Below are 14,286 nucleotides of genomic sequence, written 5' to 3'. Positions count from 1 at the left end.
TCTCATAAAATAAGCAACACTGTCTAGATCAAACAGAAATCGTACTCTTCTTACTTTAGAGACTAAAGGATGTTTGTGGATCAGTACTTGCAGAGCATCGATTCAATTCACAAACAATCCAGACAAAGTAAAAGGCATCTCGATCAAGTAGCGCAGACCTAACATCCGAACACTAACAACTCAATCTACAGATTCCTTCCAGAATCAAATAAGAAACAAGAAAAACGCATAGCACTAATTAACCTAATTCCAGAAATCGGCCACCAAGTAATATTGATTGAAACCCTAGCCTTAGAGAAAACCCCGCGCGTGACACAAATTGAAGAAGCTCACTTGCATATTGCACTTGACAACGTCGAGCGGGGTAATGGCCATGTGAGTGAGGCCGCAGCTGGCGAGGCCACCGAAGGTGCAAGCAGCGTAGTAGAGCGGCGAATACATCTCGATCTTCCGGGTCTCCCTTGTGGCCTCCACAGAATCGGACCCGCGCGGCAGGGCTTCCATGCTGGAGGCGGGCTCCACCGACCCAACGGGGGAGGGAGAAGAGGAGAGGATGCTGGGGAAGGGCGAATTGGGAGGTTCCTCGAAGATCGCCATGGCTGGGGGGTGGAGACGGTGAATGCGATTCGAATTCGTTGGAATCTTCCTGCTGTTGTTAGGATGACGGGGGTCAAGAAAATGAAAGAGGCGGAGAGACATGAGAAGAGTGACAAGGACAAGAAGGGCATTGTAGGAATTTTCGGGGAGGTCTTCGACAGCAGTTGTAACCAAATTGACGCCACGGAATCGAGCGGGAACGGCTGTTAGGCATTAAATATAACACGTGTCAGCATAGAGGGCACCATCCCAATTATTGGAGAGAAATGCTTTGCCTACTCGTTCCCGCCCTGCGTCTCACTTACCCGCCTCGTGATTGGCGACGCACGACGCGCCTCACGTGCCCCACAAACTCGTCGCAGCCGCCAACCACATTAGGAGCCGACGCGTATATTTGCAGGTGGCAGCGAGCGGGTACTTTTTTCTGCGCGCGTCGCAGACTCTTTTTGGGAACACAATATACTCTCCGAGGCAATTTAGCGAACATCTGGCGAGCAAACTGTCGTCTTCATGGGCCGAGAACAGCTTTTCTCGACCTCACCAGGAAGATACTGGGAATTGAAGCACGAATTGAGAGAACAGAGTAACTCATGATGTTAAGATCCCTGCATTCGCTCCATGTTCAATGCAACAACAAACGAAGATTCATTCAGTAAGAACATGAAATCAAGGAATAAGTAAACGAAAGAAGCCTTCCTTTATTCGTTATCGTGTTTAATTGTATGACATACACACCTGCAGTTTTGCAAGAGAGCAAAGGAGAAAAAAATGAACTACAACATTATCATGTGAAGCTTGGCAGCTCTATGGGTAAAAGAACAAACATATCACAAGCACCCAGATAGCCCTGCTTTGATTTGATCGTACTCGAATATACCGCCGGTATGGTTGAAACCGCAAGATACGTGCAAAGCCTTCACTCGCTGGTCGAAGTTTACCATCTTGGGCACATTGCAGTCGTTGTCGTCTCCGTGGCCCTGCACATTCATCAGCAGTCTGAACTCCAGGAACCAAAACTAATGAATGAAGCTATGCTGAAAACAGTGGTAGATTCTCTGCTATATAAGCTGTTTCATGAAACATTGGCAAATTCCAAGGAACATCCAGTGTTGTAAATGTCAGCCACACCAGACTAGACTATTTGAAATAAGAATTGAAGAACTTCTAGATCAATTTTTGGTTCAATAATGAAAAAATAATAATCTCACTTCCACCGACAAATAGAATGTTTTAGGATACAATGTAAGTGATGATTATTGATTTAGAAATTCTAGCAGCTAGAACAGGAATACACACATTAATCTTATTGGGATCGCATCAAAAGGAGTAGGAATTGATATTCTGAGGATGTACAATTCAGGAAAAAAAGAAGAGACACTTTTATCGGTAGCCTTGGTAATTGCATTGATGCATGCATGCCATGGAGCAAGAGAAATGATACTTCTTCCATGATCGGCTAAAGCTTTCACAAACATCTAGCTTGAAAGCTAGATATATTATAAAACATGAACATATTAAGCTATATGTTTGTGATCGAGAGAATTCGGAGCATTTGATAAAATATAACTCACAAGTTGTCCTCCAGAAGAATGGCCATCCTCAAAAAATGTTCCATTAGCACCTCCCCAGCCCCAGGTAAAGATGTTGCCACCTTAACATTGACATTATAAAATGGTTATTATGCATAAAACAAAGCATTACGAATTTATCAAATTTGGTATAGACAAAAGAAGATTACAAATATAGCATATATTCTTAAAATTTGAACTATCCTACAACCTAGAAATGCACTAAATTCCACCAAATTTGCTTCTCAAATTATATGCCAACTTGTTTAAACAACATTCAAACAGGAGTTTAACACTAAGTATTGGGAGTACTTCATATTAGGTTACCATTTTATTATCGTAGCAATATGCAATGAAGCTTTTGTGGACCTTTGTATATTTCACCAACTTCAGGTTAATTTCTGTTGTGTGAGTTCTATGAAAAAGTACTTGCAATTCGACAGTGCCAATTTTAACAATAATAATTATATAACATTATGCAATGATGTCAACTTAAGAGTTCCACTAACTGTATCCCTCATTCCAAATATCACATCATGCATGATTGTAGCGGTTTGTGCAAGCTTCCTTAAGTGTTTAATTAAATTTCTAATTTGGAGCCAAGTTCATCATAATATCATTTACAGTGTCACTAAACAAATACCTAAAACATGCTACTGTGCTTTCTTCGAGAAACTTATTCTCTGGAAGGCCAAGTAACAGCGAGTTATCAGCTTAGAAGTGCTAAACATGTATCCTGTTGTTAGCGATGCCCTGTATGATTCTTCTATAGAAGCTTTCATCAAAATAGATAGCCATGATGCAAATAAATGCTTAAACAACCTGATCTTCCATACCATCCGATATCATCTCGAACTAGATTCTCTCTAAGCATCAGATATCTTCTTGAACAACATTGCAGCATGCCAATTTTATGCTAAGATGTCTTCCTTGTTCACCAGGTACCAAATATTAACAATTAAGAATGGGCTGTTACTGCCTTCTGGTATTTAGTTGTATGCTGGAGGTGCTCCGAAATAGCAACACTTCTTTTCTACTAAAATGGTCGAGGTCAATTCTCCAACCATCATACACTTGGTGACATGATGTAAGAAAACTACTTAAGAATGTTCCTCAAACTAGTTACAGGCAGTTTTTCACTTGTTTTGACAGGCACGTGTAGCACGAGGCAGAATCATGCTGAGCCATATCGTTCCAATGATATATCAACGCCAAGCATGCCAACAACATAAAACCCCTGTGCCATTGACTGAGACCTTTGCAAAAGTGAGGAGAAACCTTAAGACTCGAGCAAATTTGATGATCATGTAGGTTAACAATCAAAATAAGCTTCTGATTGGCATTTTAGCAGATATTCACTTCAAGATAACTGGACCCAAGCAAGATTCTATGAATGATGGTATTTGCTACAAGTACACAATTGATGGTTAAACATTAGGATTGTATTGCAACGGGATGATCGTTTGATAATTCTAAGACTTGGGATCTTCACAATAATATATACGATAGTATACAACCATTATCCCATCAAAAGTATGAACTTCCTGAAAATATACATTACATGCATTTGCAGAAGAAACAGTTCCATAGACTTGTCAGCTTCTAACAAGTACAATTTCTGAGAAGCAAAAAACAGAATCCTTTGGAAGAAAAATAATCTTACATGATGTTCACAAAGAAAAATATGTTGGCTGTGTGGTGTACAATTAAGCACATGATGATTATCGACAACAATTATGCCAGTAATTAAAAAACTGAAAACAAGCCCAATCTCTAAAAAAATAGTAAAAACTAAAATCTGAGAAATGAAAATAGAGTTGATATTCCAGAACACAAATCATAACACAATTAGATAAGCCTAACATTGCACAGAACACAAAAGAATGTACGAATAATGAAGAGTTTGCATGTTTTTATTGAGTTAATTTTTAATCAATAAAGGCAAAATCTTACCAGAAATCACAGCTGTATGCTTCCAACCACAAGCTACCTGCACATTTCTTGAAGAAAACTTTAGAGTAAAGCATTTAGAAACATATCTAGTGGATGATGCAGAAAACACCAGAAAATTATGACCTTAGATATAGGAGACTTAAGAAAAGAGCTTTGAACAATTTCTGGATTGCGGATCATCTCTGTGCATCTGAGTTCAAAATGAGGATTATTAGCACCATGCAAAACCAGAAATATCAACTATATATGACAAATGAATTGAAAAAGAAATCTACAAGTTGAGGAGTGCAATGAGAAGTTAATTGATACCCTAGGCCGAGGCAACCATTCTCATTTGAACCCCATGTGTATAACTCTCCTCCACCTGCATATGATAAGGATTGATGTAACTCCATAACGTTAAGTATTTTTTACAAGAGAACATCACAGTTTTCATTTGCATTTCACTATCCAATTAGGAACTGAACAGATGTTTAAGAATAATTAAGGCTCACTAACTGTATTCAAGAACCGTCCTAAATAGAAACACATCAAGATAGGTAAACTAGAAAATCATTATATTATTCACAAGCAAACAGTAATAACTTCAAAGCAGTTCTGGATCCAAAGTCATGACTCAAAAGGGTTCAAAACCTTTCCCAACTAAAAGAAAAAAAAAAGAAACAAGAAAAAGAAAGACACTATGAATCATGAAATGAATACAGATATAAGATATCATTAAAATGCTATCTGGCTATGCTGCACAAAATTTGGAAAATAAAAGGATCCAGTAAGACACAAATACAGTGAAAAAATTTATATAAGAATTATGTACAAGAAGAATTAACATTTTATTTCGGATATTATAATATGTAGTCATGGAACATGACAAATAATAGGCAATTAATGAGCAACACTAATTCATCTCTGTTTAATTCATCACAATAACATAATCCACGACTGAGTATGTAAGTAACAAGAACTTATGATGACAAACGTAAGATAGACTTATCATCTCTGTTTAATTAAACAAAACTCTAAAGACAACTACAACAAACAACATAGCTAAAATCACATACCTGTGAAATCCATCATCAAAAGACCATATTCAAATAAACAAAGTCCTTATGGAAACTATTCCTGAACTATCCCATAAGTATTCGACTTTGTGATAAATTTAAATATCAGACACTTAAATGAAGTGTCTTAAAGATCAATGACGGAAAAAATATCAATATAACTGACTCCAAATTGTGTTATGTTGTTGTTTTCAACAACACTCTAAACGAAATGTTCAACACAAATATGAGAAGCAAACAACAAAACTTAACATATGAATCAAATGGACTTATAAATAGGCCAATCTGTGATATTATTTTACTATTTTAGACATAATGTAGCAACATGTGCACCAAAATATTCAGGATTTGAATCTCCAAGCTGAAAACCAATGAACAACCAGAAGCCAATTTGGGAGTTGATTGAAGACATTACTTGTCACAATGCAAGTATGGTAACCACCACAGGCAACTTCTTCAGAATCTGGGATTTCCTGAACAACAGTTGGAGTCCGGATGTTCTTTCCTTCTCCAATCTCCTGAAGTTACAGAGAAATGAATTTATTAGCTACTTGAACCAAAATGATAATGTATGATCATACTTATTGGTGATGATAGATACCAGCTTATTTGTGGACCTTTCACCAAATATGAAGACAGAGCCTTTTTCTGCTTATTAGTAACACAGAACAAGAAAATTACATTCAAATAAAGATATACACCTTCAACGATTATCAGATAAGTAATATATTATGAGCATACCATCAATGCAAGCTGAATGCAACATTCCTGCAGCAACTGTCTTGATCTATAAACACATGTATGTAGTCAAAAGATTACCCAAGACCAACCGTCCAAAAGCATCCAATAAAAAGAATTTAAAAGAAAATGCATGTCATACAAACAAAAGTACCTTGACCCCTTCCAAGCTTTTGATTAGCCTTGGAGTATATTCACTGCATAAATGGATCTTTAAGTATGATTCTGTACGATAAGAAAAATTGTTATCCTTATTGATAAAAAAAATATTATGATATGTTTTAAGAAACATGTTGTATGTAATTGTTAATAAATAAATATTGTGGCAAGTCATTATTCAAAAGATAAAAGCATCCAAACAAGCCACTTCTAGATCATAGATGAAAAATAAGAATGCACCTCAAACACTAAGGAAGCAGCCCCAATGGAAGTTCCGATGCAGCATCCAATCTTTCAATTTATTATTTTATATGACAATGAGACATCCTTAGCAAGATCTTCTTAAGTAACATGTGTGCAAAATGTGTTTAATTAACAAATCCAAATTATATTCCTGCTACTGTAATATATGTGTTTAATTAAAATGTTCATAGATCTCAAACCTTGAGCTCACAGAGAAGCCAAATAGGCTAGACTTATGACCATGACCAAGTCTACCAGAATCACCTGCTCCCCAACTTAAGCATCACCAACATCTGTAAAGGAGGATATGCATTAGAAAATCTACCTCAATTGACAATAGTCTTAACTGCTAAAAAAAAGTCATATGTATCTTTATACTTTTTTCAACCTGTTATAGCAATTGAGTGCTCTGAACCCAGTGCAACCATCTTAATGTTGATCCCAACCAAGAAATCAACTCTTGTAGGGAGATAAACTATGCTCTTTGTACCTATAACAAATACTAAGACCGATTATTCATTCCCAATACAATTTAAGATCATTGAAAGAATTTTAAATTGTTAAATTAAGCTATGTGCAGAGGTCATCTATAGGTTAGATCAAGTAAAATGTGTAATCAAATAGTAGTTTTTTCCAATCAGTAAATAAGTGCTTCTAAAAAACCCCAAGATAAATATGAACAATCTTGGCAGTGGAGAAAAGGTCAGATATGCAATGAAAGCAATTCCAAACAACTGAGGTTGCATTTTTAGAGATTAAAAACAACACCAACACGAGAAAAAGGAAAAGCTGTAGCTAGGATAAACAATTAAACATACAAGAAAAAAAAGGCTTCATCAAGGAAACTAATAACAGAAGGAAGTCAGATGCAGAAAAAAAAAAAATGGAAATAAGAACCAAACATACAAAGTTGATGCACTAAGTGAATTGATCAATGGTAACACTAAAGGAAAATGGAAAAATCTTACTACAGGATATTGCATTTGCTTTTAAAAGATACAGTAACAATTTGATCAAAACTTCAAATACAAAAAAAATATATAGGTAAAGAACAGACAGATAATCCTTAAGTAAACAATTCTGTAGAAAGACTCTAGATATGCAATAGGTGCCTATCATGGAGATACAAGAAACCTCAAAGCATGAAGCATTGGTGGAAATATTTACAACAAAAAGATTGATATAATGCTAAAATATTAAAAATAAACATTTCCTTCTAAAACAAGAACTAATTACATATAGCTACCACAAAAAGTTGGGACACCACAGCTTGTCGCCGACAATGTTATTATTGTACCATAGGGAACTTACGGAAAGATTGAAAGGAAAGAAGCAGAAAGAAAACAAAACAACTTGAAACATTGAAATTTTGTCTAGAGAAATCTCTTTCGGTATGGTTTTAATTCATCTGCATGGTTAGTGCTGACAATATGCTTGTACGATATGGCCAAATCTCTTCCACATAAGATTCATGTCAACTAGCACAAAACAATACTGACAGCAGATTTCTCTAACAGCATAATGTAATCATTATAAGACAAGGAAAAAAATTAGCCAAAACAAAAAAAGCATGCATTCATCAGCTCTAATTTTTACAATAAGTTTGTAATGATCTTAAAGGTCAGGTTTTTATTACTTCAAAAGAAATTACAGATGCAGATGCGAAGAATAATAAAATTTGCTAACGAGCGTGACAAATAAGCAAGCATGAAGCAGATATGTGTTGACGTTGGTGCATTATTACCAAATGAAAATTGAGAGTGATAGAACTCAAAAAAAGAAAGCTCTGCCAACTAATAGCACACTAAATAAAAGTAATAGAACATTACTTTTTCCAAGACCAAGCTGCCCACTTGAATTGTTGCCCCAAATGAAAAGTTCTCCATCCGCTAACACAAAACAAACAAAAAAAGCAAGAGTACAGTTAGATGCCCCATAGGGGATGAACAAGAGCACTCCAGGAAACTGATCCATCAAATGAAAAGCATGAGCAAAAACATATAATTTAAGGATTTAAATACTGGTCCAAGACTGGTTTTGGTAGCTATAAAGACAGGTAAGAAATGTCATATTGGGTTTGTACCACTAGATACCAGCAATGAATATAGCAAAAAAAATGAATATTGTACGGTTTCCAAGCTATATATCTTCAAATTGATATCAGATAAGGTTGCCAAACACTACTGGCTACATACTAGTCCGATCAATATTTATATCCTTAATACAATCTTCTAAATATTGGATAAATAAATTGACCTAAAATTTAAAATATCGCTGCCATCCAATAATGCATCATAATTAAAAATATATATAATGTTGCTCTGTATTTATCTTAGAAGGAAGGCTCCCAAAAGAAATTTAATTAAATGAAGGCAAGGAAGTTTGCAGGATCCATTTGTTTTCTCACCAGTAACAGCAGCCGAATGATGGTAGCCAGCTGAAATTTGTCTAATGTTCTCAGGTAATCCAGAAACTTCAGCTGGCTCCTGCACAAATGATGTTTGTCTTAAAATCAGATTAAGATCTCTTTGTTTCTATATAATTCAAACTTCATGTCCAGAAAATTAGTAGTGGAAGTACAAATATGAAGTATTTACTAATATTTTCAATATACTTCCTTTTCAACAGATATTAAACTCAACAACACAGACTAAAAAACTTGTTTTGCATTGATGTCTTTAATTTTTCAAAGGAATATCACAGCAAATTCAACCAACATGGGTATTGCATAAATACAGAGTATAAATTAATAGAATTTTAGACTAGCCAACTATTCAGTAATCGATACACCTAAGAATGATGAAGAGTATTATACCTTTTTAGTAGGACAAGTTAATGGACAAGTTATGCTTTTTTGGCCAATTATTATAGATTTATTCGTAAAATTAGAGCTAATGAAGTGAAATACACATAAAAGAAGATGAAAATAGCTAAAAGACGCATTAAAAAAGATAAAATAAGGTAGGAGTGTGGGGCTTTATGGTATCTCTATTGAGGTCTAAAAAAGTTTGGGGACAAAAGAGTAGCTTGGTTATCTAGTTTATTTAACAAAACTATGAGATTTGGAAGGATGCTTGATGAATGGAGAAGGAGTTTTTTAGTATCAATTTACAAAAATAAGGATGACATACAAAATTATTCAAATTATAGAAGAATTAAAATCATGTCATACCATGAAACTTTGGGAAAGAATTATTGAAAGTAAGATAAGCCTTGAAACAAATATTTCTAAAAATCAATTTGGTTTATGCCTAGAAGATCAACCATAAAAGCTATTTATTTATTAAAGCAATTAATGGAAAAGTATAGGGAGAAAAAGAAATATTTACATATGGATTTTATTGACTTAAAGAAAGCTTATAATAGAGTTCCTAGAGATTTATTATGATGGGTTTTAGAAAAGAAAGGTGTATCCACTAATTATATTGACGTTATTAAAGATATGTATGATAATATAGCCATTAGTGTTAGAACTCTAAAAAGTGTGTGTAGCAAGTTTCCAAATAGCATAGGATTACATCAAGAATCTACATTAAATCCCTGTCTTTTCACATTGATAATGGATTAATTTTCTGATGATATTGTCTTAATTAATGAGCCTAAGTGAAATTAATTATAAACTCGAGTTATAGAGGCAAAAGCCTTAGAAACTAAATGTTTTAGATTAAGTAGGATTAAAATTGTATATATAAAATGCAATCTTAGTGTTTCTAGAAATAGACAAAAAAATATAGTTAAGTTGGACGAATAAAAAATCTTTTTAAGTAAAAGCTTTTAAGTACTTTGGATCAATTTTTCAATAAGACGGAGGGATTGACGAAAATATTATTTATAGAGTAAAAACATGATGATTACCTGGACAGATAGGAAAAGAAATACTCTTATCCGTGAACAACTAGGTATCGTTTCGATAGAAGATAAGATGAAAGAAAATCATTTAAGATGGTATGAGTATATGTTTGGGAGACCTCCAGATGCGTTAGTCAGAAGAGACGAAATGATTAATATTAATGGTACGTGGAAAGGTAGAGGAAGACCTAAAAAGACTTTAATAAAAACTATAAATAAAGATTTACATAACTAAACATATGACCTTTTACATATTTTAGTGGCGGCAAAAGATCCATATAACCGACTCCATGTAGTTGAGACTTACGACTTTGTTATTACTGTTATATAAGTTAATGGTCACTTTAAGACAAAAGTGTAAATTACATCAGATAATGTATGCATTTTTTTTTTTAAGATCTTGAGTTGGAAACACATAACAAGGTGCATGTCAATATACCCTTTTACATTTAATTTGTGTCAATTGACATGTAACATAAGAACAAATTATCAGAAAACTAAGCCTGGCAAATTGTTTGGTGTAACTACAAGCATGTTAGACTTAGATGAACTTCCCCTCTATAGTGAAATTTATAATTTTTAGTAACCATTGTTCTCGCACATCTTCCTTCAAAAATATTGGCTTGCGTTGTGGTTCTTATCAGAGTTTCTAATTTTGAATAATACTGCTCGGTACGGGTAGTACATATCGGTCTGACAATATACCGATACGCGGACCACGCGTTATCGAGCGGAATGCTCAATATCATCTGATATGGGAGTATATCGGATGGTAATGGTCGAAATTTCGATCGTTACCGCCCGACACAGCTCGATAACGATCGATTTTGACCGTTACCGAACTGTAACAGTGCTCAAATGGTCAAAATGACCGTTGGAGCCATTTCTTATGGGTTTTTAAACTCATTTTCTCCCGTATTTCACTCTCACACTCTCTTAAACTATCTCAAACTAATTTTTTCTCACATTTACACTCTCATAAACTCCACAAAGCAACGATTTGTGAATTGACAATTCAAATGATTTTTATGTAGATATTTCAATATTTACAGAAGAGCAATCCGTAACGGATCGAAATACGAATCTTGCACAAGGCTATTCCTCAAAGTCCGAAAAAGATATGTGATACTATTCTTACCTAATTTACATTGGTTTTGCTAAACTTATACTATTATTATATTTATTTCTAACTTAAAAACCCTATCCTAACTTTTTTTTTCCAGATATTTTCGGAGGATTTTATGCCTAAATTAGGTATACCACTCGGTACACAGTACCGTACAGTACCAAGCGAAGCTCGAAATTCTGGTACAGTACGGAACGAAATTTCAATCCTTGGTTCATACAAAAAGGAAGGAGTATTCCTGCTATACCCGTTTCTACCATGCACAAATAGACCGAGTAAAGACACCAGAAATTTAAAGTGCGTCCATTAGACTATATTGTGATCAACTTAGAAGTGATTCCTAAATACCCATATCATGGTTTTCTTTACCGGTCCATACCGATGTACTGACTAGCTATAAGTATGGTACGTACTGAGTTGTATCAAGCCATACCGACACATGATACATAAGAACATACCGATGTACCGCCTATACCGGTCCCTTATCGGACCAAAATATGTATTGCTTGGACTGAGTGATACGCTGCAGTACAATGAACCTTGACCCAGATAAAACCATGTCAACAATTACATTTAGAGATAATTAAAAATGATCATAATTTAAAGTAATCAGAAAGAACAGCTTACTAGTGCAAAAGGTGTTGCAGATGATCTACCTAACTGCCCGAAGTTGTTCAGTCCAGAAGCATAAACACGACCACATTCTGTTCAACAGAGGGAAAAATACTCAAAAACATCAGAATGGCAACAAACATCTCTGCAGGGTGTGCAATAATCATGTTCATAGAAGTCAGGCAGATACACAGAAGAACAGTTAAGGAAAGACGAGGAGAGCATGACACTGAAGCACATAATTACATTCAACCATGAAAATACTCAATGTGAATAAAGCAGATTAAGAGATCAATCCCTGCATTTAGCATCTAGTCTTACGAGGTCGATGTACAACAGCAGATCCATTTGATTATCTGCTGTCCATCTAAAAATACAGCTGTTATACAAATTATCTTTCTAGGCCCATAAAAAATTGATATATGATGGGTGAAATTTGAAGCTAAAGACACTTTAGATGCTAATATGTCAAATTATTGGTGGAGCATCCATTCACAAATTATTATATAATAATTCCCACATTATTCTTGAGGAAAATTAGTTCATATTACTTTGGGGACCAAAATTTAGACATTATAATTAAGGAAATCAATATACACTGCTATAATTTCAGCTGGCATATTTTTGCAGGTTCATACTGTGTTGAAGCACGCCAAAATCCATTCCTTGTACGAACAGCTCATAAGTTAACAGCAAATACAAGATGATAATGTATTTAAAATGTCATTACCTTGAAAAAGTGATGGCATTTCCCATGGTTCGCATTACCAGTCCGTACCGGTGTACCGACTAGCTGTCAATATGGTACGTACCAAGCGGTACCAAGCTGTATCGAGCAAATCGACACATGGTACTCTGGTATATATTGATGTACCGTCCATATCGATCCTCTATCGAACCGGTACATACTGTCCGTACCCAATGATATGCTTCGGTACATCAAACCATAGCATTTCCTTATTTCCAGTTGCCTATCCCATATGGTTTAAAATATTCATTTTAATATATCATTTATCTTCAGAAGCTATTCTAATCCAAATTCTGTCTGAAAAGAAATATTTATCTGCACATTAACTGAACTTCCATTTTCATGCCTAGTTCAAATACCCTCACATCTTCTGCCAATTTATTCTCAAGAAGTTATCAGTAACCCCGAATCATTCTTTGGTCACAAGCATGCATTCGGTGCAATGACACATACTCCCAGATCCCTTTAGCCATATCTAATCCCCCTACATTTCCTGCTCTTACCCTTTGAACCTCATGGTTTTCAACATGTTATCCAAATTCCAAATATCAGTGTTAGACACTGTTGTTTTTTCAGACAAATAGAAAAGAAGTGATAACAAAATGGAAATACAGGAAAAGAAGATGGACTTCTACAAAAGGATTTTCATTCTTTTCCCTGTTAAAACTCAAGAATGATCCAAGAAGCAAATCTTGATCCAACACATGATTTTTTTTTCTTCTTATTGCTGACCACCGCGAACGAAGACTCTTTGACGTCATAATGGTGCTTTGTGTTCGAAAGACAAGAAGAGAACATTACTTGATCTCTCGAATCTAAAACTCTGTGCCTAAGTTTCTTAAAAAAGGAAAGGAGAAAAAAAAACAAATCTTGGAAGAAGAATCAAGAATGCATTTTTCTTGTTGAAACTCAAGAATGACCCAAGGGACAGATCTTGATCGGACACATGAATTGCATTTCTTCTTATTTCTCATCACCGCGAACGAAGACTCGTTGACGTCATAACGGTGCTTTGTGTTCGAGAGACAAAAGAGAAAATTACTTGATATTTCGAATTTCAAACTCTACATCTAAATTTCTTCGGAAGGGGAAGAAAAAAATAGAAAACCTAATCACGGATGAAGAATTAAGAATGCGCCTTTTTATCGAAATTGCCGCTTTCCGTTCCCGAAGGAAACATAAAAGAACAAATTTTAGAGATAAACAAGTACCAGTCAAGAAGAGGGTGTGCGCGCCGCCACAGGCGATCGACACCGGGGGATCATCATCGAAGAACGGACAAACCGTGGGCTTCCATCGGGACTCCAACCCGCCGAGCCCTAACCTTCCGTAGTCCCCGTTCCCCCAGAGAGCGGCGAACCTCCGCGGCGCCTCTCCGGAGAACCGCCTCGAGGGGCTCAAGAAAAGAGGCGGCTTCCCTCCGCAAGCGCGCAGAAGAGCCCTCCTCCACAAAGCAGACGCCATGAGAGAGAACACTCGAGGATTGCTGCCGGGCACAGAATGGAGGCGCGAGTTGATGCGGCTGTTGGCTTGCGACTAGGACGCTTTCATTGCGTATGGCATGACGTCATCAAACGGGACGGTAAAGTATAACCATTTCGACCTCCGCCGTTCCGTTTAATAGATTTGTTGTCG

At 35.7% G+C, this 14,286-nt stretch overlaps 2 protein-coding genes across 2 annotated transcripts in view; both read right to left on the bottom strand.

Annotated features, from left to right (window-relative positions):
• The window catches only part of LOC135650467 (mitochondrial phosphate carrier protein 3, mitochondrial-like), a 5,156-nt gene extending 3,945 nt beyond the window's left edge, over nt 1-1,211 (bottom strand). Inside the window, exons 1-2 of the mRNA XM_065169826.1 lie at nt 903-1,211; nt 334-800 (exon numbers count right to left, since the gene is read on the bottom strand). Coding sequence (XP_065025898.1) covers nt 334-699 — 366 coding nt within the window. The 5' untranslated portion in view covers nt 700-800; nt 903-1,211. The remainder of the gene's footprint in view (nt 1-333; nt 801-902) is intronic.
• Nucleotides 1,212-1,271: 60 nt separating this feature from the next.
• LOC103969216 (ultraviolet-B receptor UVR8) lies at nt 1,272-14,201 on the bottom strand. The gene is given in 16 exon segments (XM_009382691.3): nt 1,272-1,574; nt 2,169-2,248; nt 4,119-4,155; nt 4,242-4,308; nt 4,428-4,482; nt 5,592-5,694; nt 5,778-5,824; nt 5,918-5,963; nt 6,069-6,111; nt 6,517-6,598; nt 6,601-6,609; nt 6,705-6,806; nt 8,146-8,205; nt 8,724-8,802; nt 11,919-11,995; nt 13,863-14,201. Coding segments are annotated over 16 exon segments (1,290 nt in total). The 5' UTR covers nt 14,116-14,201; the 3' UTR covers nt 1,272-1,424.
• Between the last annotated feature and the right edge of the window lie 85 nt (nt 14,202-14,286).

Source organism: Musa acuminata, chromosome BXJ3-10 (genome assembly GCF_036884655.1).
Source record: "Musa acuminata AAA Group cultivar baxijiao chromosome BXJ3-10, Cavendish_Baxijiao_AAA, whole genome shotgun sequence".
Taxonomy (NCBI): domain Eukaryota; kingdom Viridiplantae; phylum Streptophyta; class Magnoliopsida; order Zingiberales; family Musaceae; genus Musa; species Musa acuminata.
Note: the sequence above shows the minus strand (reverse complement) of the source record. Positions and strands in the feature narration are given on the sequence as shown.